At 42.8% G+C, this 25,632-nt stretch overlaps 1 protein-coding gene across 3 annotated transcripts; it reads left to right on the top strand.

The window, feature by feature from the left end:
- Positions 1 to 6,022: 6,022 nt before the first annotated feature.
- rps21 (ribosomal protein S21) lies at positions 6,023 to 24,334 on the top strand. Of its 3 annotated transcripts, none has more exons than XM_063041221.1 (6): positions 6,024 to 6,083; positions 11,570 to 11,667; positions 15,666 to 15,729; positions 17,436 to 17,507; positions 20,145 to 20,200; positions 24,242 to 24,334. In XM_063041221.1, the coding sequence occupies exons 2-6, from the start codon at positions 11,618 to 11,620 to the stop codon at positions 24,249 to 24,251; spliced, it is 252 nt and encodes an 83-aa protein (XP_062897291.1). In that variant the 5' UTR covers positions 6,024 to 6,083; positions 11,570 to 11,617; the 3' UTR covers positions 24,252 to 24,334. The 3 variants fall into 3 exon arrangements, with proteins under 3 accessions (XP_062897294.1, XP_062897291.1, XP_062897293.1); XM_063041223.1 differs by lacking the exon at positions 6,024 to 6,083 and adding an exon at positions 8,872 to 8,986; XM_063041224.1 differs by lacking the exon at positions 24,242 to 24,334 and having other exon boundaries at positions 6,023 to 6,083; positions 20,145 to 20,204.
- The last annotated feature ends 1,298 nt before the right edge of the window (positions 24,335 to 25,632 follow it).

Raw genomic sequence — 25,632 nt, 5'->3', positions numbered from 1 at the left:
CCATTCTCCATTCTGGTTGCCCTTTTCACGACTTAACTCCTCCTCACCTGCCCATCACCTCCCTCTGGTGGAGCTGGCTGAATCTATAATCCTCTGCAGTTTTTTTTTCAATCCTGTTCATTGGAGCCTCAATGCCAGGCGATGATGCATCTAATCAGAATGCTCTCCATGGTTCATCTGTAGAAATTAGCTGGAGTCTTTAGTAACATACCAAATTAACTCAAAATCCTAATGTTTTCTTCATGATTGCATCAATATGTTGGGCCCAGGATAGATCCTCTGAGCCATATGGCACAATAAAGGGCTGACAGCACCTTAAACAAAAATGATTGTTTACAACCAACGTTCTGCACTTTATAATTGTGAATATTATTGCAAAGGTAATTGTAGGAGTGTGTTCAAAAAGTGATGCAAAGTACTTGAACAAATAAAAATAATTACTTCCAAAGAAATATTGCTAAGGCGGATTAATTTTTTTACAATAAATCTGTTGATGAAATTTTACAAGATTAAAAAGAGAGATTAAAATATTTGCTTTTTTTGTCAACAATGAAACGCATCACTTGTTTCAATTCAGCAAGTACTGTGCTCGGGGCAACCCGCCAATGTTACCGTGCTTCAGACACAAACGTAGCATGTCCACAACTAGCTAACTCTCAGCCTTTGGAATGTGGAAGGAAACCAGAGCAGCCAGATAAAGCTCATGTGGTCACGGGGAGAATCTACAAATACCTTGCAAGCAGCGGCAAGAATCGAACCCCAATTGGCATTCACTAGTGCTGTAAAGTGATTGCCCCAGCCGCTACAGTAATCAAAGTGTATTTTCCTTGACTGAAACTAAATGTCATTCCAAATCAGTCATAGAATCAGAAAACAACTCAAAGGGAACAGAGAAGTAATTTCTTAAATCAGGGAAAAGATTAACTTTGATTTGCTCCTTGCAGTGAAAAGGGGGTAATTCATCATCTTAAACACAAGAGGTTCTGCAGATGCTGAAAATCCAGAGCAACACACACAAAATTCTGGAGGAACTCAGCAGGTAAAGCAGCATCTAGGGAAAAGAATAAACAGTCAGTATTTAGGGTTGAGGCTCTTCATCAGGACCGGAAAAGAAGGGGACCAAGCAGAGCTAGCTAAGTTCCCTCCGCATTTTGTGTGTGTTACTAATTAATCATATTGTGCAAGGTCATTTAAGAAAACAGGACCACAATGTGACAAAATTCTTCATTGAAGTAGTTCAATTGAAAACTAGATCCCACACCTGAACATAGGGTGCTTAGCTGGGTCTACTCACTTTACACTCATGACTGTGCGGCTGAGCACAGCTCCAATGCCACATTTAAGTTTGCTGACGACATCACTGTCGTTGGCTACACCAAAGGTGGTGATGAGTCAGCACATAGGAGGGAGAGGAATAATCTTCCGTACTGTCAGCAGCTATAGAATTTACGATGGGGAACAAAGAAACATCAGAACAATTAAAGAAATACTGCAGATTCTGGTTAATTGGGACACGTCGGGGCCAGTACATTTCGGCCCAATTAGCTGAAGTCTCATGGAAATAGTTAAAATGGTATATAAAAAAAAGCAAACTACTATTTAACTGAGTAATCAATTATGTATTCAAATTAAATACATAACAAATTAGAACTCTACTAATTCTACTAAAGTACTATGAAGCTGTGTATTGGTTCTGAACAATTATCAATGGAGGAATTTATCCAGTGTATGCTGTCGTGTTCTTATGACGGTAAATGAACAAAATTAGTGCAGAAACCTAGCGCAGATAACGACTGCCTTCATACAATGCTCTTGACAATTGCATCTTCCAAATCTTCATTTTCATTGGAACATTCCAGATGATTGCCAATACCTTCAAATTCTTTGTAGTACCTAACTTGTTGAAGTAGTGAAATCATTTCATTTTCATTTCCAGCCCTTCTGGTTTCTCCAAAGCTGACAGCTTGAAACAGAAGCAAGCAAAACAGTTCTGAATTGTTTTACTGCTTATTTTTGCTATCAGTATCAAAAAATCTCTGCTTTTTGAACACAAATGCATACAACTGACACTTTTAACAACTGTCCGCTCTATGAATGGTGTAGTGCCTAACAGCCTCACAAGTGCACGTGACAGAAGCGAGTTAGAAACTGTTCAGCCACAGGCTTCTGTCCCAATTAAGTAGCATAGTGTCCCAAAAAAACATAGGGACTCCTGACTATTTTCTCAATTAGTTTTTGTTCTTTAAGAGTCATCCCAAATAAGCAGCTGCCCTGATTAACCAATGGCCCAATTAACTGGAATCTACTGTACGCTGCCTTTGTCTTTGCCCTGAAGGATACAAATAACTTCACAGAAACCACAATAGGTTTGAACAGCAAAAAATCCCAAGGATTTGATAAGCTGCATCCCAGGATATTGAAAGAGGTGGCCTTGTTTGTCATTTCCAAAATTCCATTGATTGTGGAATGGCTCTTCCCGACTGGAGCATGGCAAATATAAAGCCATTGTTTGAAAAAGGAGGGAGAGAGAAAATGGGAAGCTGCTGGTAGTTATACTCACATCAATAGAAGGGAAATTACTAGATTTTATAATGAAATATGTGATAACAGGACACTTAGAAAATATTAACAGATTTAGACAAAGTCAACAGAGAGGTTTTGAATAAAATGGCTGAGGTGTTTTACATCTAAGGGAAATGGTAACAGCTCCTTTATCATCCTCCAAAGACAGAACATAAAACGTGGTTAAAAAAAGACCTTCACATAACAACATCACAAATAAGAGAAAATCTACAGATGCTGAAAATCCAAGCAACACACACAAAATGCTGGAGGAACTCAGAAGGCCAGGCAGCATCTATGGAAAACAGTACCGTTGATGTTCCGGGCCAAAACCCTTCGGCAGGACTGGAGAAAAAAAAGATGAGGAGTAGAGTTATAAGGTGGGGGGAGGGGAGGGACAAACACAAGGTAATATGTGAAACCGGGAGGGGGAGGGGTGAAGTAAAGAGCTGGGAAGTTAACTGGTGAAAGAGATACAGGGCTGGAGAAGGGGGAATCTGATAGGAGAGGACAGACGGCCACGGAAGAAAAAAAGAGGGTGGAGCACCAGAGGGAGATGATGAGGAGGTAAGGAGATAAGGTGAGAGAGGGGAACGGGGATGGGGAATACAGACATCCCACTCTGCAAAAACTCATTTCAGGGAGGTAGTACCCCCGCCCCCTGGAACCCCATATTCTGCGCCCCCCCCCACCCCCCGTCGACCTCCAAGGGTGTATGTAATACTTTGTTTAGTGATTTTGTCTAATCTGTAAACCAAGTTGGGTATCTGCAGAAAAATATGACATTAAAATATGTACTTGTATTATATTATCATGTTTATTCTATTACAACTTTAAGCAAGTCTACAGGGAGTTTGGCCTCATCACGTAGGACAGGGAATGAGGAAAGGTGCAGCTGACTCACATTGTTTCATATCACCAAATCATACTGTTTCCTCGCGGCCCGGTGGTTGGGGACCACTCTTAGCACGAAGAGAGACCAATCAGGAGGCTCGCTCTCCCTCTCCCTCTCCCTCTCAAAAAATTGATTTCCGTGATATTATATATAACTTCCGGGCATCAGGGAGCCACTATTGATATGCGGGAGACTCCTGGAACTTCCGGGAGAGGTGGGATGTCTGGGAATAGAGAAGTAGGGCATTACCGGAAGTTTCGAGAAATCAATGTTCATACATCAGGTTGGAGGCTACCCAGATGAAATATAAGGTGTTGCTCCTCCAACCTGAGTATGTCCTCATCGCGACAGAAGAGGAGGCCATGGATTGACATATCGGAATGGGAATGAGAAGTGGAATTAAAATGTGCAGCCACTGGGAGATCCTGCTTTTTCTGGCGGACACAGCGTAGGTGCTTGGTGAAGCAGTCTCCCAATCTACGTCAGGTCTCACTGATACACAGGAGGCCACACCGGGAGCACCGGACACAGTATATCACCCCCACAGCCTCACAGGGTGAAGTGTTGCCTCTCTGGAAGGACTGTCTGGGGCCCTGAATGGTAGTGAGGGAGGAGGTGTAACAATACGTCAGACCAGCCTCAAAGTGAGCCCTATCTCAATGTCAGTGGTTGTGAATTAATAATTTCTCAATAATTTCTCCTTCAGCTCCTCCCATTTCCTCCGAACCAATGGTGTAGTTATGGGTCCCAGGTATGCCTGGCTTTTTGTTGGCTATACGGAACAGTCCATGTTCCAAGTCTACATCGGTGTCACTCCCTCACTTTTCCTACGCTACATCGACGACTTCATCGGTGCTGCTTCCTGCACCCATGCCGAGCTCGTCGACGTCCTCAAATTTGCCTCCAACTTTCATCCTGCCCTCAAATTTACCTGGTCCATATCCAACACCTCCCTCCACTTTCTCAATCTCTCTGTCTCTGTCTCTGGAGACAGCAACCTGGACTATACCTCTTATCACCCTGTCACTTGTAAAATTGCCATCCCCTTCTCTCAGTTCCTCCATCTCCACCGCATTTGCTCTCAGGATGAGGCTCTTCATTCCAGAACTAATGTGATGTCCTGTTTCTTCAAAGAAAGGGGCTTTCCTTCTTCCACCATCAATGCTGACCTCACCCGCACCTCTTCTGTTTCGTGCACCCCATCCTCCCACTGCTCCATCAGGGATCGGGTTCCTCTTGTCCTCACCAGCCTCAGTGTCCAGCACATAATTCTCCATAACTTCCGCCATCTCCAATGTCCATTTGTCCCTCTCCACTGACCTCCCTCCTGGTACTTATCCTCGCAAGCGGAACAAGTGTCATACCTGCCCCTACACTTACTCCCTCACTCCTATTTTGGGCTCCAAACAATCCTTTCAGTTGAGGCGACACTTCACCTGTGAGTCTGTTGGGGCTATTACTGTATCCAGTGCACCTGGTGTGGGCTCCTGTATATCAGTGAGACCTGACATAGATTGGGAGACTGCTTCACCGAGCACCTACTCTCCATCCACCAGAAAAAGCAGGATCTCACATTGGCCACCCATTTCAATTCTACTTCCCATTCCTATTACAATATGTCAGTCCATGGCCTCCTCTAGTGTCGCAATGAGGCCACTTCCAGATTGGAGGAGCAACACCTTATGTTCTGTCTGGGTAGCTTCCAATCCAATGGCATGAACATCAATTTCTCGAACTTCCAGTAATTGCTCCCACACCCCCCCAAACTTCACCCTTTCCCATTTCCCTTTCTCACCTCATCTCCTTACGTGTCCATCACCTCCCTCTGGTCCTCCTCCCCCTTCTAACCCTCCTGTCAGATTTCCTCTTCTCCAGCCCTTCATCTTTTTCACCTCTCTTCCCAGCTCTTTGCTTCACCTCTCCCCGTCTCCCGGTTTCACCTATCACCTAAAATTTGTACTTCTTCCTCCTTCTTGCTCTAACTTCTTATGCTTTGTTTCAGTCCTGATGAAAAGTCTAGGCCTGAAGCATTGACTGTACTCTTTTTCCATAGTTGCTGCCTGGCCTGCTGAGTTCCTCCAGCATTGTGTGTGTGCTTTTGTGAATTATGCATGTTTCTACAGAAGGAGACTTTGCACTACAAAGTGCTCTTTCATATAATTTATGTATTTTTCTTGTGACTATGGCAATAAGCTCGACTTTAATTTGAAAATTGTTAGGTTTGTTAATAGTACAATTGGATGCCATTGGCTGATGTGATGGGCTTTAATGGGAGGCTCTCTGTATCTTTAACACAGTAGCATTATAGTCTGCTTTATGTTATTGCTTTTCCCGTGCACTACCTCAAAAGACTGATGTGGTGAAAACAGTCTGGATGAATGGCATGTTTGTTAACTATACCTCAGTACATGTGACAAGAATAAATCAATCAATCAGTCATGCTGTTGTTCTCCCATGGGTATGAGAAAGCGGGGCCGTTCATTATTTGCCCCGCAGTGCGCGCGCAACCTGACAAGCGAAGGTTCGTCAAGGAAGGGAGACGAGTCGGAAATGGAGTGCGCCGATTATTGACGTCACGTCCGCAAAGGCAGCCCCTTTCTTTTCGGTGTCGGCCATTTGCTTGGAGGTAAGTCCGGGCTGTGAGTGAGGGAAAATTCGTGGAGGGTGCTTCAGAGCCCGGTCACAGCACAGGTCTTAGCATCAGCGGCGTGGGAGACAGAAGGCGGCCGTGATTCTGGCCGCGGTCGGGCTGATGATGAACAAGGGAACCTAGTTGTTGGGATTTGGGGCACCGCGTGTACGAGGCGGGCGCGCCGGTCCCGCCGATCCCGCCGATCCCGCCGAGCTGTTGGTTCCCGGACCGTGTGTAGGCAGTACCGGGCTCCCCAGGTACTGAAGGCGGGCTACGTTCCTTCCGTGTGTTTCCGAAGGGTCTTCTGAGGAATTCATGATGTCCCAAAGTTGAGGGAAACATAGAAGGCGACGTGTGCACAGGAAGCTCCCACAAACAGCCACGTTACAGCGAAAGGGTTATCCCTTTTAGTTACCTTAATGTGAGAAATATTTACTAGAGATATTGCCTTGCCTCTTGCAATAATTACCATCAGATTTCACCCCCCCCCCAAATGAAGCTGGTTTAACCATACGGCAGAATGCTACCACCTTAGTTGTGCACCACTTAGCTACAGTAACACATTGAATACTATTCTGTATTTTTGTCATCTTTGGATTGGGATATGAACCGGGAAACTTCACACTCAGGGAACTCTTAAGTAGATTCATTAGCAGTCTTGTTCCATTGAAACTTGTAAAGTGGGTCATCATGGAGTGCAGCACATGACACAATCATCAAGGAAGATCTCGACCTGAAAGGGCGACTATACTCTTCCATAGATGCTGCCTGGCCTGCAGAGTTTTTCCAGCATCTTGTGTGTGTGTTGACACACAAATCAGCTGTTTTCCACATACTTGTGGTTGTATTAGTGTCTTTACTGAGATTTTAGAAGTATATGGAAATAAACTGATGGTTTTACCCTTAGTCTTGAGTCTGTATGGAGTCTTGACTCAGCTGGAAGTATTTGAGTCTGGAAGTGGAACTATAACAAACACTATATAAGTGGTTAAATCTCAGAACCAAGACCAGTAAAGAGCACTTTCAAAAAGTACCTCTTAGTTTTGCATATTGTATTATAACTACATTGTGCTTATACCCCACTGATCCATGATTTAAATCAACGATTTGGCTAAGGGGAGTGATTGCCACATGCCTAATGTTGTTGCCTCATAAATATTTGAGAGAGTGAGTAGGAAGGTAAATGCAAAGAGGGATATAGCATGCTGAGTGAGTGGATAATAGCATGATTCATGTCATGAAATGCATGAAAGGAAAAAGATGTCCATTTTAAGCATTGAGAGATGGGTTAATGTGAATGTTCTAAATATCCTTGTAATCAAGTCACTAAAAGCCAACTTTTAGGTGCAGCAACAATTAGAACGACAGGCAAATGGCACATCGGCTTTTTTACTACAAGATTTGATTCTAGGAGTTGATGTCTTACTGTGATTATGTAGTGCTTGGTCAAAAAACACACCTGAAATATTGTATACAGATTAATCTCTAAAACAAAGTGATGTACTTGCCACAGGGGGTACAGTGATTATTCACCAGACTAGTTCCAGCTAAGATGATACTCGTATAAGGAGACATTAGGCTGGTGTTCAACATTCAGATTTAATTTTACTGAAGAACACAACATATTGACAGGCTGTGGTGTCTGCAACCCAGGCCCATGACATTGACATCCTTCGCAGACACGAGTAAAAACCTTTATGTTGCGTCTCCGTCTAAATGTGCAATGTACAATCATAGTAATTTATAAGTAGAACAGTCAATATAATATAGAGTACACTCAAATCAGCGTGAGTTCATCAGTCTGATGGCCTGGTGGAAGAAGCTGTTCTGGAATCTGTTGGTCCTGGTTTTTATGCTGCGGTCCGTTTCCCAGAAGGTAGCAGCTGGAATAGATTGTGGTTGGGGTGACTTGGGTCCCCAGTGATCCTATGGGCCCTCTTTACACATCTGTCCTTGTAAATGTCCTGAATCATGAGAAGTTCACAACTAAAGATGTACTGGGCGGTCCGCACCACTCCGGCAGAGTCCTGTGATTAAGGGAGGTACAGTTCCCATACTAGGCAGTGATGCAGCCAGTCAGGATGCTCTCAATTGTGTTCCTGTAGAAAGTTATTAGGATTTGGGGGCCCATACCAAACTTCCTCAACCGCTTGAGGTGAAAGAGGCGCTGTTGTGCCTTTTTCACTACACAGCTGGTGTGTGCAGACCACGTGAGGTCTTCGATGATGTGGATGCCGAGGAACTTCAAGCAGTTTACCCTCTCAACCCCAGATCCATTGATGTCAATAGGGTTTAGCCCATCTCCATTCCTCCTGTAATCCACAACCAGCTCCTTTGTTTTTGTGACACTGAGAGAGAGGTTGTTTTCTTGACACCACTGTGTCAGAGAGATGACTTCTTCCCTGTAGGCCACCTGGTTATTGTTTGAGATAAGGCCAGTCAGTGTAGTGTCGTCAAATTTAATTAGCAGATTAGAGCTGTGGGTGGCGACACTGTCCTGGGTATACAGGGAGTAAAGGAGGGGACTCGGTACACAGCCGTGAGGGGCTCCTGTGTTGAGAGTCAGAGGGGAGGATGTAAGGGAGCCCACTCTTACTGTCTGCTGGCCATCTGACAGGAAGTTCAGAATCCAGCTGCACAAGGTTGAGGTCTCTGAGCTTCTTGTCGAGTCTGGATGGAACTGTGGTGTTGAATACTGAACTGTAGTCCATGAACACATTCTCATATAAGCATCCTTCTTCTCCAGATGTGTGAGGATGGTATGTAGAGCTGTGGCTATTGTGTCAGCTGTCGATCTGTTGTGTCGGTAGGCAAATTGCAGGGGATCCAGTTTGGGTGGTAGCAAGCTGCAAATATGATCCTTGACCAGCGCCTCAAAGCATTTGCTTATTATTGAGGTGAGTGGGGCAGGACAGGACGTCAGTCATTCAGGCGTGTTGGTCTTTTTTGGTACAGGGACAATGATGGATAATTTGAAGCAGGAGGGCACTCTACACTGGGAGAGGGAGAGATTAAAATATCAGTAAACACACCTGCCAGTTGTGTTGCGCACACCCTGAGTACTCACCCTAGGATGCCATCTGGTCCCGCAGCCTTGCAGCTGTCCACTCGTTGAAACATCTGTGTACTCAGCTTCAGAGAATGTAAGGGAAAACATAGTACTGAGAAGAGAAGAAATCCCTTCTCTCAAATGTTCTACCTGTCAAATTCACTACCACGGAAGTGCAGTAGACTTGCTCATTCACAACTCCATTTTTCGTGATTCGGTCCTGACCACACGCTGTCCACATAGTCTGCTTCAGTTCTGATTTCATGCTGTCTACATAAACTATGATTGTGTTATTTTACTTATGGTGCTCTGGAGTACAGCCAGACCAATCTGAATCATAGCTCAAGTACAGCTCATGCGTAACCCTATGTTTAATAGCCTAGATTAGAACTTGGGTTTTAATATTTTGCAATCAGGTTTGAATATTTTTAGCCATTTCCCTTAATTTAACTCTGTAACTGGATCCTCGACTTCCTAAACAGAAGACCACAATCTTTGCGGATTGGAAATAACATCGCTTCGCTGACAATCAACATTGATGCACCACAGTTAGCTCACTGCTCTACTCCCTCTACACCCGTGACTGTGTGGCTAAAATGCCATCTATAAATTTGCTGATGAGACAACCAATGTTGACAAAAGGACATACAGGAATGAGATATACCAGTTAGTTAAGTGCTGTCGCAGCAGCAACCTTGCACACAACATTAGTAAGACCAAAGAGCTGATTGTGGTCTTTAGAAAGGGTAACAAAGGGAAACAAACCAATCCTCATAGAGAGATCAGAAGTGGAGAGAGTGAGCAATTTCAAGTTCCTGGGTGTCATTGTCTCTGAGGACCTAACCTAGGCACAACATAAAATAGAAGGTAAGACCACAGCTATACTTCAATTAGAATCTGAGGAGATTTGGTATGTCAACTAAAGCACTCAAACTTTTACAAATATACCATGGAGAGCATTCAGATTGGCCGCATCACCATCTGGTATGGGGGGGGGGCAGGGTTGGCTACTGCATAAGATGAAAGTAAGTTGCGGAGAATTGTAAATCAGTCAGCTCTCGTGGGTACGAGCCTTCATAGTAGGAATGGTGCCTAAGTCCATCATTAAAGATGCCCACCACCCAGGATATGCCCTTTTCTCATTGTTGCTGTCAGGAAGGAGGTACAGAAGCCTGAAGGCACTCACTCAGCTATCCAGGAACAGCTCTGCCGTCCGATCTCTAAATGGACATTGGACCCATGAATACTACCTCACTACTTTTTTATTTCTGTTTTTTGCTCTACTTATTCTTAACTTCCTAAGAGACAAATATACTGAATGTAACTCCTTTTTTTCCCTCTATATTTATCACGTATTGCATTGTACTGCTGTTGTAAAGTTAACACATTTCATGACGCATGCTATTGAATGCTAAACCAGATTCTGATTAATACGGTAATGCATCATTTGTTAGACCTATCTGGCCTCTTCTGTATCCTTTTCCTCCACTAATGTTGTCTCGCTATCCTTTTTAAGGTTTATTTAACAACTTTTCGATTATCTACTTTTCTCTTTGGTTCATCTCTTGCTTTTGGATTTATACCATATTTTCCTCTTTGCAATGCAACCATCTCCATTAAGTGTTTTATATTCAAAGTGCCACATAAATGAAAATCATTAACTCAATAAAAGTATTTTTATATAAATCAACAAGAACCTGTTTTTATCCACCTATATTTCATCCTGTGCTGAAGCATGAGAACACCAGCGCCCTCAAGTCAGTTCCACTTCTGTGATGTAAATATATTTCATTGTTGCATTTAAAAGCTGCAACTCCCATTCTCATCTCGTGCAGTTAAGAACTGTAGTAAACAGGCCTGTCAGTGGCACCTGCGTTATTTTTCTTTGGTTTTTCGTTTATTCATAAATAGCTGTTCAGTTAGTTAATGGGACTTATAGAAAACTCAAGTTATTCTGCCAAGACACATCAAAGTTGCTGGTGAACACAGCAGGCCAGGCAGCATCTCTGGGGAGAGGTACAGTGGACGTTTTGGGCTGAGACCCTTCATCAGGACTAACTGAAAGAAGAGCTAGTAAGAGATTTGAAAGGGGTAGGGGGAGATCTGAAATGATAGGAGTTAGGAGAATGTTAGTCCTGATGAAGGGTCTCAGCAGGAAACGTCAACTGTACCTCTTCCTAGAGATGCTGCCTGGCCTGCTGCATTCACCAGCAACTTTGATGTGTGTTGCTGGAAATTCCAGCATCTGCAGGTTTCCTCGTTTTTGAGTTATTCTGCCATGTGTAATTCTGGACAAATGTTAGGCAGGTGTTGCTGAAAATGAAGTGATGAAATGAAAGGAGTGTTTAACAACAAGGAGGCTTAACAGTTAACTGGAACAGCCTGTAGAAAATATCTCTAGTAATGTGTTCTTACTTTTCTATCTCTGTAGATCTTTGTCACATCTAAATAAAAGTCCTCCAGCTGAACTAAATCCAACATGCAGAACGACGCAGGAGAATTTGTTGATCTTTATGTTCCACGCAAATGGTGGGTATGAAATGAGTGTCAGGGCATGTCAACATAGTAGTTAGTTTAATGCTTTCCAGTGCCAGCGATCTCAGATCAGGGTTCGATTCCTGACCTCTCCATTACTTCCTCCGGCTGTTCCGATTTCCTCTCTCATTCCACAGATGTACTGGTTAGGGTTACTGAGTTGTGGATGGGCTATGTTGGCGCCAGAAAATGATGACATTTCTAGACTGCCTCCAGCATAATCCTTGGACTGTGTTGGTCATTGATAACAAATTACCATTTCACCGCATATTTGATATTTCCATGTATATAGAAACATAGAAACATAGAAAATAGGTGCAGGAGTAGGCCATTCGGCCCTTCGAGCCTGCACCGCCATTTATTATGATCATGGCTGATCATCCAACTCAGAACCCAGCCTTCCCTCCATACCCCCTGACCCCTGTAGCCACAAGGGCCATATCTAACTTCCTTTTAAACATAGCTAATGAACTGGCCTCAACAGTTTGCTGTGGCAGAGAATTCCACAGATTCACCACTCTCTGTGTGAAGAAGTTTTTCCTAACCTCGGTCCTAAAAGGCTTCCCCTCTATCCTCAAACTGTGACCCCTCGTTCTAGACCTCCCCAACATCGGGAACAATCTTCCCGCATCTAGCCTGTCCAATCCCTTTAGGATCTTATACGTTTCAATCAGATCCCCCCTCAATCTTCTAAATTCCAACGAGTACAAGCCCAGTTCATCCAGTCTTTCTTCATATGAAAGACCTGCCATCCCAGGAATCAATCTGGTGAACCTTCTTTGTACTCCCTCTATGGCAAAGATGTCTTTCCTCAGATTAGGGGACCAAAACTGCACACAATACTCCAGGTGTGGTCTCACCAAGGCCTTGTACAACTGCAGTAGTACCTCCCTGCTCCTGTACTCGAATCCTCTCGCTATAAATGCCAGCATACCGTTCGCCTTTTTCACCGCCTGCTGTACCTGCATGCCCACTTTCAATGACTGGTGTATAATGACACCCAGGTCTCGTTGCACCTCCCCTTTTCCTAATCGGCCACCATTCAGATAATAATCTGTTTTCCTATTTTTGCCACCAAAGTGGATAACTTCACATTTATCCACATTAAATTGCATCTGCCATGAGTTTGCCCACTCACCCAACCTATCCAAGTCACCCTGCATCCTCTTAGCATCCTCCTCACTGCTAACACTGCCACCCAGCTTTGTGTCATCCGCAAACTTGGAGATGCTGCATTTAATTCCCTCATCCAAGTCATTAATATATATTGTAAACAATTGGGGTCCCAGCACTGAGCCTTGCGGTACCCCACTAGTCACCGCCTGCCATTCTGAAAAGGTCCCGTTTATTCCCACTCTTTGCTTCCTGTCTGCTAACCAATTCTCCACCCACACCAATACCTTACCCCCAATACCGTGTGCTTTAAGTTTGCACACTAATCTCCTGTGTGGGACCTTGTCAAAAGCCTTTTGAAAATCCAAATATACCACATCCACTGGTTCTCCCCTATCCACTCTACTAGTTACATCCTCAAAAAATTCTATGAGATTCGTCAGACATGATTTTCCTTTCACAAATCCATGCTGACTTTGTCCGATCATTTCACCGCTTTCCAAATGTGCTGTTATCACATCCTTGATAACTGACTCCAGCAGTTTCCCCACCACCGACGTTAGGCTAACCGGCCTATAATTCCCCGGTTTCTCTCTCCCTCCTTTTTTAAAAAGTGGGGTTACATTAGCCACCCTCCAATCCTCAGGAACTAGTCCAGAATCTAACGAGTTTTGAAAAATTATCACTAATGCATCCACTATTTCTTGGGCCACTTCCTTAAGCACTCTGGGATGCAGACCATCTGGCCCTGGGGATTTATCTGCCTTCAATCCCTTCAATTTACCTAACACCACTTCCCTACTAACATGTATTTCGCTCAGTTCCTCCATCTCACTGGACCCTCTGTCCCTTACTATTTCTGGAAGATTATTTATGTCCTCCTTAGTGAAGACAGAACCAAAGTAATTATTCAATTGGTCTGCCATGTCCTTGCTCCCCATAATCAATTCACCTGTTTCTGTTTGCAGGGGACCTACATTTGTCTTTATCAGTCTTTTCCTTTTTACATATCTATAAAAGCTTTTACAGTCCGTTTTTATGTTCTCTGCCAGTTTTCTCTCATAATCTTTTTTCCCCTTCCTAATTAAGCCCTTTGTCCTCCTCTGCTGAACTCTGAATTTCTCCCAGTCCTCAGGTGAGCCACTTTCTCTGGCTAATTTGTATGCTACTTCTTTGGAATTGATACTATCTCTAATTTCTCTTGTCAGCCACGGGTGCACTACCTTCCTTGATTTATTCTTTTGCCAAACTGGGATGAACAATTGTTGTAGTTCATCCATGCAACCTTTAAATGCCTGCCATTGCATATCCACCGTCAATCCTTGAAGTGTCATTTGCCAGTCTATCTTAGCTAATTCACGTCTCATACCTTCAAAGTTACCCCTCTTTAAGTTCAGAACCTTTGTTTCTGAATTAACTACGTCACTCTCCATGTTAATGAGGAATTCCACCATATTATGGTCACTCTTACCCAAGGGGCCTCTCACGACAAGATCGCTAATTAACCCTTCCTCATTGCTCAAAACCCAGTCCAGAATAGCCTGCTCTCTAGTCGGTTCCTCGACATGTTGGTTCAAAAAACCATCCTGCATACATTCCAAGAAATCCTCTTCCTCAGCACTTTTACCAATTTGGTTCACCCAGTCTACATGTAGATTGAAGTCACCCATTATAACTGCTGTTCCTTTATTGCACACATTTCTAATTTCCTGTTTAATACCATCTCCGACCTCACTACTACTGTTAGGTGGCCTGTACACAACTCCCACCAGCGTCTTCTGCCCCTTAGTGTTACGCAGCTCTACCCATATTGATTCCACATCTTCCCGGCTGATGTCCTTCCTTTCTATTGCGTTAATCTCTTTTTTAACCAGCAACGCCACCCCACCTCCCCTTCCTTCATGTCTATCCCTCCTGAATATTGAATATCCCTGAACGTTGAGCTCCCATCCCTGGTCACCCTGGAGCCATGTCTCTGTGATCCCAACTATATCATAATCATTAATAACAATCTGCACTTTCAATTCATCCACCTTATTACGAATGCTCCTTGCATTGACACATAAAGCCTTCAGGCGCTCTTTTACAACTCTCTTAGCCCTTTTTAATGCTTGCCCTGGATTTGTCGGCCTGCCACTTTTACTTTTCCCCTTTGTACTTTTTGCTTCTACGCTCACTTTACACCCCTCTGTCTCTCTGCACTGGTTCCCATCCCTCTGTTGTGAACTAACCTCCTCACACCTAGCCGCTTTAATTTGATTCCCACCCCCCAACCATTCTAGTTTAAAGTCACCTCAGTAGCCCCCGCTAATCTCCCTGCCAGGATATTGGTCCCCCTAGGATTTAAGTGTAACCCGTCCTTTTTGTACAGGTCACACCTGCGCCAAAAGAGGTCCCAATGATCCAAAAACTTGAATCCCTGCCCCCTGCTCCAATCCCTCAGCCACGCATTTATCCTCCACCTCATTGCATTCCTACTCTCACTGTCGCGTGGCACAGGCAGTAATCCCGAGATTACTACCTTTGCGGTCCTTTTTCTCAACTCCCTTCCTAGCTCCCTATATTCTTCTTTCAGGACCTCATCCCTTTTCCTACCTATGTCATTGGTACCTATATGTACCAGGACCTCTGGCTCTTCACCCTCCCACTTCAGGATATCTTGGACACGATCAGAAATATCCCGGACCCTGGCACCAGGGAGGCAAACTACCATCCGAGTCTCTGGACTGCGTCCACAGAATCGCCTATCTGACCCCCTTACTATCGAGTCCCCTATCACAACTGTATATGTGACAAATAGAGCTAATCTAAATATTTGCACATGGTGACGTGTATTACATGTGTTAATCTATGTTGATTTGTTAATTTTTGTCTTTTAGCTCTGCTAGCAACAGAATTATTGGTGCTAAGGACCATGCCTCTATTCAAATCAACCTTGCTGAGGTAAGTTATATATAATTAGTTCAGACTGTAAGTCTTATTACATCTTATAACTATGGTTAGAATTTGTATGGTCAGTATTGGAAATACTTAGGTTCTTGTGGTCAGGTTGCCAAGGGAAAATATGTAAAATCTAGGACAATTGTGAGACTAAATGAGGAGAAATGGTGGGCAGGTTTCACACAAGCAACCAAAGGGAATGTTTTTACACAGTCGATATGATGTAAGGTGCCCAATCAGAAAACTGTATGGCAGGAAAATGTATATTAGCAGTCAAGAGTGTTGCATTGAGGGAATGAGCTGGGTAATTTGTTGCCTCTTTGTTCAAAATAAATTATCTTGATCAAATAGAAACAGTTTCTGGTGCTCAAGCTGGTAGAAAACAGTAAGCACTGATCTAAGTTACCAGCAAAAAGCATTAGTCTACACCTTAAGAGAGAAAAACAGAAAATACTGTAGGTATTCAGCGGGTCAAACAGTATGTATGGAGAAAGAAACAAACTAATAATTCAAGTTGGTAAATTTTTGTAAGAATTTAAGTGGCAGAGATTGGATTGTTATGCAGAAAGAGGAGTAGGGAAAAAATAGATCTTTAAAAAAAGGTCTCCCATGGAGCTGACAGTGGGGAAGTTTGAATTGTACAAATGATGGTAGATGGTGCTGCATGAAAGGGTAGTCAAGGTATGTCTTATTTAAAAATAACAAAACAAATGTCTGAAATGAAATAAAATGTACCTTCCCCTTTCTCTGCAACTTAAACTTGATTGATTTAAAAGTCTTCAAACTAATATGTTACCTCTCTCCTGGCTGACTTGAGAATTTCCGGCATTTTTTAAAATTTCTACTTTGGATATCTTGCAACTATAGAGATTTGCTTTCAGAGTTGCATTGCCTATGCTGGAAGCAGATTTCGTAATAATATTCCAAAGGAAGTTAGATGTCTACTTGTATGAAAGTATTTACAGCACTGTAGGGAAGAGCAGAGATGTATCAGATGTGGATGAGGCAAGGTGGTCCCAAATGGTCATTTTCCATGTTGTATCATTCTATACTTATTGACTAAACTAGCCAAGTTCAAAAGAGATTTTTAAAACTTAAACTTCCTTTTAGATACTCACAAGACAGGACTCTTAAAATCCATTGTAACCGGAATATTAGTTGTATTGTTATTTGCCTGAATTGCATGCACTGTAGAGGTTCAAGTTTAGGAATGAGATGCATCAAAACCATTCATATTTTCAATACCTACCTAACAAATTATTTTATGGGTGTTCTTTTACTATCATTCTCACTGCTGTATTCCTGGGTTTTGTGTCACCTGTATTCTTCGTACGTAAGCATTGGCACCAAAATCCAAGTTGTTAATGTATATACAAAAAGTAATTGTCCTAACAGTAACCACTGTATAGCTCCGAGCAGTCTGGAGAAACATCCATTCACACTTGTTTTGCATCCATTGTCTTTTTATATCCATCTGTCATTGCTGACCCTACTTCCTAATTTCAGTTATTTCTTTGGCCTTCTAATTATTGATATTCATATCATCTACATTGTTCTTCTCAGCTCTCACCTTCACTTAATCAAATATACCAGCTCTGGTACAATGACCAGACTTTGTACCCGACTTGGTTATAGACTTTGCCTTTAGGTTTCCAAAACATCTCTTTGGTGTTTGAATAATTTATCTGTTGAAATCTCTTTCATCTTAGGTGGATAAAGTAACTGGGAGATTCAATGGGCAACACAAAACCTATGCCATCTGTGGAGCTATTCGTAGGATGGTATGTACAGTTTGGAATAAAGTAAATCGTTACTTGCAGTTTATTATCCTTTTATAGTATTAAACTACTGGATTACTAAAGGAGCTTAGTAGTGATGTGTGAAATTGCACGTTAATGATGATCTTGCATTTGCCATTTACTTTGGCAGCACAGTAGTGTAGTGGGTTCCCACTGCTGCTTATAACAATTTTTTTGTGTTCTCCACGTGACCGTATGGGTTTCCTCTGGGACCTCTGGTTTCATCCCAGAGTCCAAAGACATGCCGGTTGGTAGGTTAATTGGTCATTGTAAATTGTGCTGGGGTTAAATCGGGGGATTGCTGGGTAGTGTAGTTTGAAGTGCCTATCCTGCACTTTATCTCAATAAATGAATGAACATGTGTGCTGAAATCTAGCTCTTTTAAATAAGGATATACATCGATGGGAATTTTTTACTGGGGGGAGGTAGGGGTTCCTTAGAATTTCTTTATCTCAGTCATTTACATGGGATCCCTATAAATGTATGTGTACATTTCCCAGAAATCACAACTTTTCAGATGTTTAAATCAAAAATTTCACCCCATCTTTGCACCGGATTCAGTGTAAATAAAAATAATTGTCAGCAAGATCTTTTACCCCTTCTATATTAATGTGATACATGTGAAGGTTTATTCATTACGATTGGGCTCCAATTCTAGTGTGATTTCTGTTGAAGTGTCTTGGCTTGACCATGTTTTTTGGTCAAAGCCGAAGGAGAAAGTGCTTCATTATAACTTCTAAGTTCATGCATTATTCCGATTGTCTTGAGGCAAAGTGATGGTACTGGATAAGGAAGAAGAATTGACAAAGTAGCAGATCATTACTTTTATTTATTTTTAATTTTAGCAATTCAGTGTAGAGTAGGCCCTTCCAACCCTTTGAGCTGTGCCTGCCCAGCAAACCCCATTAACCCTAACCTAATCATAGGACAATGTACAACAACCAGTTAACCTACCTGATACATCTTTGGACTGTGGGAGGAAACCAGAGTACCCGGGGAGAACCCATGCATTCCACGGGGAGGATGTACAGAGACTCCTTACCAGAATTGAACTCTGAACTGCAGAACACACCGAGCTGTAATAGCGTCACACTAACTGCTACGCTACCATGGCACCGAAGTTTTCTGTTGCCTTAATTTGTTCACAATTTTATTTACTCTTGATTGAAGTTCTGGGGAAGAAACAGAGCTTAGTTATAGTCCTCATTGAGTGAGAATAACCAAAATCTGAATCGGGATTATTAATCACTGATGTGTATACTGTAAAACTTGTTGTTCTGTGAGAGTACAGAGCAAAGAGATAAAAATTACTATATAAAAATAAGTAGTGCAGTAAACAAAAGGAATATCGAGGTAGTGATCATGGGCTCACGGATCACCCAGAAATTTGATGGTGACAGGGGATAAGCCATTTCTGTCTTAGGCTCCTGTGTAATGGTAGTAATGAGAGGATCTCCCAGATGGCGAGTCCTTAGTGATGAATACATCCTTCTTGAGGGGCTGTCTCTTGAAAATATCCTCTATGTTGGGGAGGATTGTGCCCATGGTGGAGCTAGCTGAACTTACATCCCGCTTGCAATCCTGTGAAATGGAGCCTCAATACAGACTGTGATAAAACAAGTCAGAATGTTCCCCTCAGTACTGAAATGCTTGAGTCTCTGATGACAAAACAAAATTTCTCAACTACTTAATGAAGTAGCATCACTGGCACGTATACTTTGATTGCAGCAATGTCTTGAGTCCAGAATAGATCCCCCAAGATGTTGACGCCCAGGAACCTGAAACATCTCACCCTTTCTACTGCTGACCCCTCATTGAGGACTAGTGTGCTGTTTCTGATACTGGTTATAAGGTCGTTGTTGCAATACCAGTCAACCAGCCAATCTATTTCATTGCTGTGCCACCTCGAGGTCGTTATCTGAGATTCTACCAACAGCGGTGTTGTTGGCATATTTATTCATGGATTTTGAGCTATGCTTAGCCACAAAGTCATGAGTTTAGAGAGGATAGAGCAGTAGGTTAAGCATGCATCCTCAGACTTGATTGTCAGGAGAAGTTATTGCCAATCCATGCTGAGTGTGGTCTCCCAAAAAGGAAATCAAGGCTTCAATTGCAGAGGGAGGTGCAGAGGTCCAGGGTTTGAAGCCTGGTGATTAGTGTGGAGGGATGATAATTAGTATAGAGGAGACACCTGCCTGACATGTTTTGGGGTTATTGAACCATTAGGATTGCATTTGCTGCAGACCAGATGTGCTGGTAGGTAAATTCCAGAAGGTCCAGGGCTTTGCTCAGGTTCATTTTGTGGATAATGGTTATTGTCAGTAACTAATCATGTTGAAAGTGTGATTGGAATCCATGAAAATATACATAACATAGAGACAACTGTTTGAGTGTAGGTGAGTTAAAATCCAATTTGTGCTTCTGTTGAAAGTAACTTGTGTGATACCACAATATATTGTAAGTACGTATTTTTGAGCTAACTGTGTAGAATTGCAATTTTATCCATACCTGCACAGACCACATTGTTTACATTCACTCATTTGTTTTTGATGACAATGGAATGCTATTTGATCTACGTTGCATTTGAAGACTTATTTCACATTTTTACTTTTTTAACAGGGTGAATCAGATGATTGTATCCTAAGGCTAGCAAAGAACGACGGGATTGTGGCCAAGTAAGCTACATTTTGAAACTCATTTTGATTTTGGTTGTGGATGCAAACACGAGGAAATCTGCAGGTGCTGGAATTTCAAGCAACACACATAAAAATTGCTGGTGAACGCAGCAGGCCAGGCAGCATCTATAGGAAGAGGTACAGTCGACGTTTCGGGCTGAGACCCTTCGTCAGGACTAACTGAAAGATGAGATAGTAAGAGTGGAGGGGGAGGAATGGAGCTAAGAGCAGGAAAGCTGATTGGCAAAAGAGATATGAGGCTGGAGAAGGGAGAGGATCATGGGACGGGAGGTCTAGGGAGAAAGAAAGTGGGAGGGGGGGAAGCCCAGAGGATGGGCAAGGAGTATAGTGAGAGGGACAGAGGGAGAAAAAGGATAGAGAAAAGAAAATATTTGAGACTACTAGACAAGTATATGGAGGAACTTAAGGTGGGGGGTTATATGGGAGGCAGGGTTTGAGGGTCGGCACAACATTGTGGGCTGAAGGGCCTTTATTCTATGTTCTATACATAATAATAAATAACAGATGGGGTACGAAGGGGAGGTGGGGCATTAACAGAAGTTAGAGAAGTCAATGTTCATGCCATCAGGTTGGAGGCTACCCAAACGGAATATAAGGTGTTGTTCCTCCAACCTGAGTGTGGCTTCATCTTGGCGGTAGAGGAGGCCGTGGATAGACATAGCAGAATGGGAATGGGACGTAGAATTAAAATGTGTGGCCACTGGCGGCCAGAGCCGGGGAAATGGTCTCCCAGCCTGTGTCGGGTCTCGCCAATATATAGAAGGCTGCATTGGGAGCACTGAACGCAGTATATCACCCCAGCCAACTCACAGGTGAAGTGTCGCCTCACCTGGAAGGATGGTCTGGGGCCCTGAATGGTGGTAAGGGAGGAAGTCTAAGGGCATGTGTAGCACTTGTTCCGCTTACAAGGATAAGTGCCGGGAGTGAGATGGGTGGGAAGGGATGGGGGGAACGAATGGACAAGGGAATCGTGTAGGGAGCGATCCCTGCAGAAAGCGGGTGGGGGGGGTGGGGGAAAGACACATGCTGAGTTCGTTGATTTCATTAACTTCGCCTCCAACTTTCACCCTGCCCTCAAGTTTACCTGGTCCATTTCCGACACCTCCCTCTCCTTTCTGGATCTTTCTGTCTCTGTCTCTGGAGACAGCTTATCTACTGATGTCTACTATAAGCCTAGAGACTCTCACAGCTACCTGGACTATTCCTCTTCTCACCCTGTCTCTTGCAAAAATGCCATCCCCTTCTGGCAATTCCTCTGTCTCCGCAGCATCTGCTCTCAGGACGAGGGAGATGTCCTCCTTTTTTAAAGAAAGGGGCTTCCCTTCCTCCACCATCAACTCTGCTCTCAAACGCATCTCTCCCATTTCACACACATCTGCTCTCACCTCATCTTCCCGCCACCCCACTAGGAATAGGGTTCCCCTTGTCCTCACCTACCACCCCACCAGCCTCTGGCTCCAACATATAATTCTCCATAACTTCCACCACCTCCAACGGGATCCCACCACCAAGCACATCTTTCCCTCCCCCCCCCGCCCCGCTTTCCACAGGGAGCACTCGCTACGCGACTCCCTTGACCATTCGTCCCCCCCATATCTCCCCACCGATATCTCTCCCTCCCGGCACTTAGCCTTGTAAGCGGAACAAGTGCTACACATGCCCTTACACTTCCTCCCTTACCACCATTCAGGACTCCAGACAGTCCTTCCCAGTGAGGCGACACTTCACCTATGAGTCGGCTGGGGTGATATACTGCGTCCGGTGCTCCCGATGCGGCCTTCTATATACTGGCAAGACCCGGTGCAGGCTGGGAGACCGTTTCGCTGAACACCTACGCTCTGTCCGCCAGGGAAAGCAGGATCTCCCAGTGGCCACACATTTTAATTCCACATCCCATTCCCATTCTGATATGTCTATCCACGGCCTCCTCTACTGTAAAGATGAAGCCACACTCAGGTTGGAGGAACAACACCTTATGTCTGGATAGCCTCCAACCTGATGAACATTGAGAAGTCAATATGAACATTGACTTCTCTAACTTGATGGCTGAGGAGTAGATAGTAACTGTTCTTGAAGCTGGTGGTGCAAATCCTGGGGCTCTTGCACCTACTTCATGGCAGCAGCGAGAAAAGTGCATGGCCTGGGTGGTGGGGTACTTGATGGACACTGCCCTCCTATGACAGCATTTCATATAGATGGGGGCCTTTGCCCATGATGTACTGTGCCGAATCCACTTCTTTTTGTAGGATTTCACGTTTAAGGGTGTTGGTCTTTCCATGCCAGGCTGTGATGCAGCCAGTCAGTACACTTCCCACTACACATCTATAGAAGTTTGTCAGAAGTTTTAGATATCATTTGTGGGGATTTTTTTATGTTTAAGTTTTACTTTTACTTTTGTGTTATTTAAAAATGTCAAGTAAATATGAAAAGCAGAAGACACTATAAAATAATCTAGGAAATAACAATCAGGTCTGTGCAATTGCTTTGTAGTTTCCTCTTGTCAGGGTTTACAGGTCTTTTCAAATGCAAGTGAATCTGTCCGATGTTCATAGTATTCTCAATTTTACTATCAAGTAGAAATTAATTTTCCACAATTTAAATAGTTGTGTATTTTTTGCTTCATGAATGTGGAAATTCAGTTCAAGTCAGGTTCAAGTTTATTGTTATTCAACCCTATCTACTGTCAATTGAAACAACAGCTTTCCTTGGGGCCAAGGTGTACAACGCAGAATGTATAATTCATATACAACACATTTATTAGTATTATTTCTCTTGTATTTGCAGTTTGTTGCCTTTGGCTCATTGATTGTCTGCCTTATTGCTATGGTCTTTCATTGATTTTATTTTGGTTATTGGGTTTATTGATTATGCCTGCAAGAAAATGAATCTCAGGATTGTATATGGTTCAAAGGTCAAAGGTTCATTTACTATTAAAGCATGTGCCCATATACAACTCTAAAATTTGAATTTCTCAAGATAGCCACAAAAGAAAGACAGGGCACTAACAGAACACCAACCCCCAAACACCTTCTGTTCACCCAACAAAACAAAAGGAACAGGCGATTTAAAAAAAACAATGTAAAAACTATGGGTCTGAAAAAGTCCACAGTCCAAGTCCAATCCATAACTGCAGAACCACGATACCATCATGTATCACCGACACCACACGTGACAGAGAGGACTACCTGCCTGCCACACACTGACAGGCCTCACCGATTCCTTCTCCAGCAGTGGTCAAAAGGCAGGCAGTCAGCGCTGAAACTCCTGCTTGCCTTCTGTTACCTCAATGTCTCAGTCTTCCTCAGTGATTAATAGACGCTTTAAGCAGTGAAATGGAGTCGAGCATAGATAATAAATTTATTTTGAACTCTGAATATTACCACAAATCAATTAACAAATTATAAAATATATTCCAGAAGATTGATATTTAGCATAAGGTGCATTTACAACACGCATTTAAAAAGTAAGCAGTGTAGCCCTACTGGTGCTTCATACAACATGCGATGGATGGTGGCAGGGAGTTCAGTGGTCTCACACCCTGGGGGAAGAAGCTGTTCCTATCCTAACAGTCCTTGTCCTAATGCTACAGTACCTCTTGCCTAATGGTAAGGGATCAAGGAGATTGTTGAGGGACCAGATGAGATCGTCCATTACGTGCACTCCCAGAAACTTAATGCTCCTGTTTTTCTCCATAGTGGAGCCCATTTATGTACGGTGAGGATTAGCCAGTGTGCACCTTCCTGGAGTCCACAATTATCTCTTTAATCTTGTCCACGTTGAGACTGAAGTAGTTGCGCTCGTAGCATTCTGTAAGTCGCTCTACCTGCTCTCTGTATGTCGTCTTGTTGATGAGGAAAACCACTGTTGCATCATCAGCAAACTTCATTGGTTTGAGCTGGATCTTGCTGTACTTCCATGCGTCAGCAGCAATCTTAATGGAATTATCAAATTTAATTAAGCCATAAAATTTGTAAATTAACATTTTTTTTGCTTTTTAACATGTGTCCTTTTTCTTTTCAGGGCTGTCTAACAAGCAGAAGACGTATTCGGGAAGGCTGATGTTTGTATAGAAATAAAAATAAACAAAACTCTGGTCATTGTCCTTTACAATAAGTGATGAATATATCATTAGACATATGAATTGGTAGTTTAAATATTTCACATTATGACATTACATTATCCATCAGACAAATCTTTACATTTGAACTAGTCCATTCCGTTATGTTAGCCTGCGTTACTTTCAAAGCCTTGTCATCAATCAAACGTACTGCTAAAATGTTTATTAGAAAAGGCAAATTTCAGTGTTCTCCAGACTCTGCTTTCTGACAGGTCTGCTGATCTTGCAGTCCTGTATTATGGATTGCTGTTTCATATCAAAAATGGCTGTTGCAGACCATGGAACTAACATTTTTGAGTGTACTTTACCAAAGATATGCAGATATGACAATCATTAAACTTTGGTCAAATTTTACAACCAAATTTATTTATAAAGCTGAAAATCCCATCTGCTTAATACTGCCATTTTATTGTGATTACCAATATGTTTATTTTGATTTAGAAATTCTGATTAAATTAAAGGAAGATTTATTGTAATTAATGATATAAAAAATGAACAAACCTGAAAAAGGAGCACTGAAGTGCTCTTTGCACATTTTCAGGTTGTTTTCACCATTATTATTGCAGAAAAGTTGCTGTTTTTGAGATACTGAGCTATTCATACGTGGGAGAGATTCAGGTGCACTGTTATGGAAAGAAAAAGTTCAATTTCAGAGGAAACTTAACAAAGCCCTTAATAGTAACAATTGTGAAACAGATAATGAGTTTTTGTATGAAGTAATATGATACTGCTTTGATGCCAACTTTGTGTTTTGAAAAGATTTCTTTCCCTACCCAAGATGAATTATAAGTCAGCTTAAATATCCTGTAACTGAATGAATCTAATCTATAGCATTTGAAGAAATAAGGTTTACACAAATAGCTTATTACATCTGCAGACTATCAGAAAATACACGTCACTTTTGGTAGTGTGCTAAAGCAGACTTCACTCAGACGTTTGTACTTGCATGGAAGACCATAAGGTGGTGGGCGGGGGGGGGGGGCAGAATTAGGCCGTTTGGCCCATCATGGCTGCTCCTTTTTCTCTCCTCAGCCCCACTCCCCAGCCTTTTCCCCATAACCTTTCCTGTGTCCAATTAAGAGCCTGTCAAGCTCTGCCTTAAAAACACCCACCAACCTGGCCTCCACAGCTGCCTGTGATAACAAATTCACCACACTCTGACTAAAGAAATACCTCTGTTTCTGTTTTAAATAGTCAATCCTCTATCCTGAGGTTGTCCACTCTTGTCCAATACTTCCCCCATAATGGGAAACAGCCTTTCCACATCTACCCTGTCTAGGCTTTTTAACGTTCA

This window comes from Mobula hypostoma, chromosome 2 (assembly GCF_963921235.1).
Source record: "Mobula hypostoma chromosome 2, sMobHyp1.1, whole genome shotgun sequence".
NCBI classification, from domain to species: Eukaryota; Metazoa; Chordata; class Chondrichthyes; order Myliobatiformes; family Myliobatidae; genus Mobula; species Mobula hypostoma.
The sequence above is the reverse complement of the archived record's forward strand: the minus strand, read 5'-3'. Positions and strand labels throughout refer to the sequence as shown.

Excerpts from the sequence above, each read along its gene's own strand:
- rps21 (XM_063041221.1), top strand. The coding sequence starts at position 11,618 with ATGCAGAACGACGCAGGAGAATTTGTTGATCTTTATGTTCCACGCAAA. Across the intron at positions 15,730-17,435 it reads TTCAAATCAACCTTGCTGAG|GTGGATAAAGTAACTGGGAG; the intron begins GTAAGTTATATA and ends CTTTCATCTTAG. Across the intron at positions 17,508-20,144 it reads GTGGAGCTATTCGTAGGATG|GGTGAATCAGATGATTGTAT; the intron begins GTATGTACAGTT and ends CTTTTTTAACAG.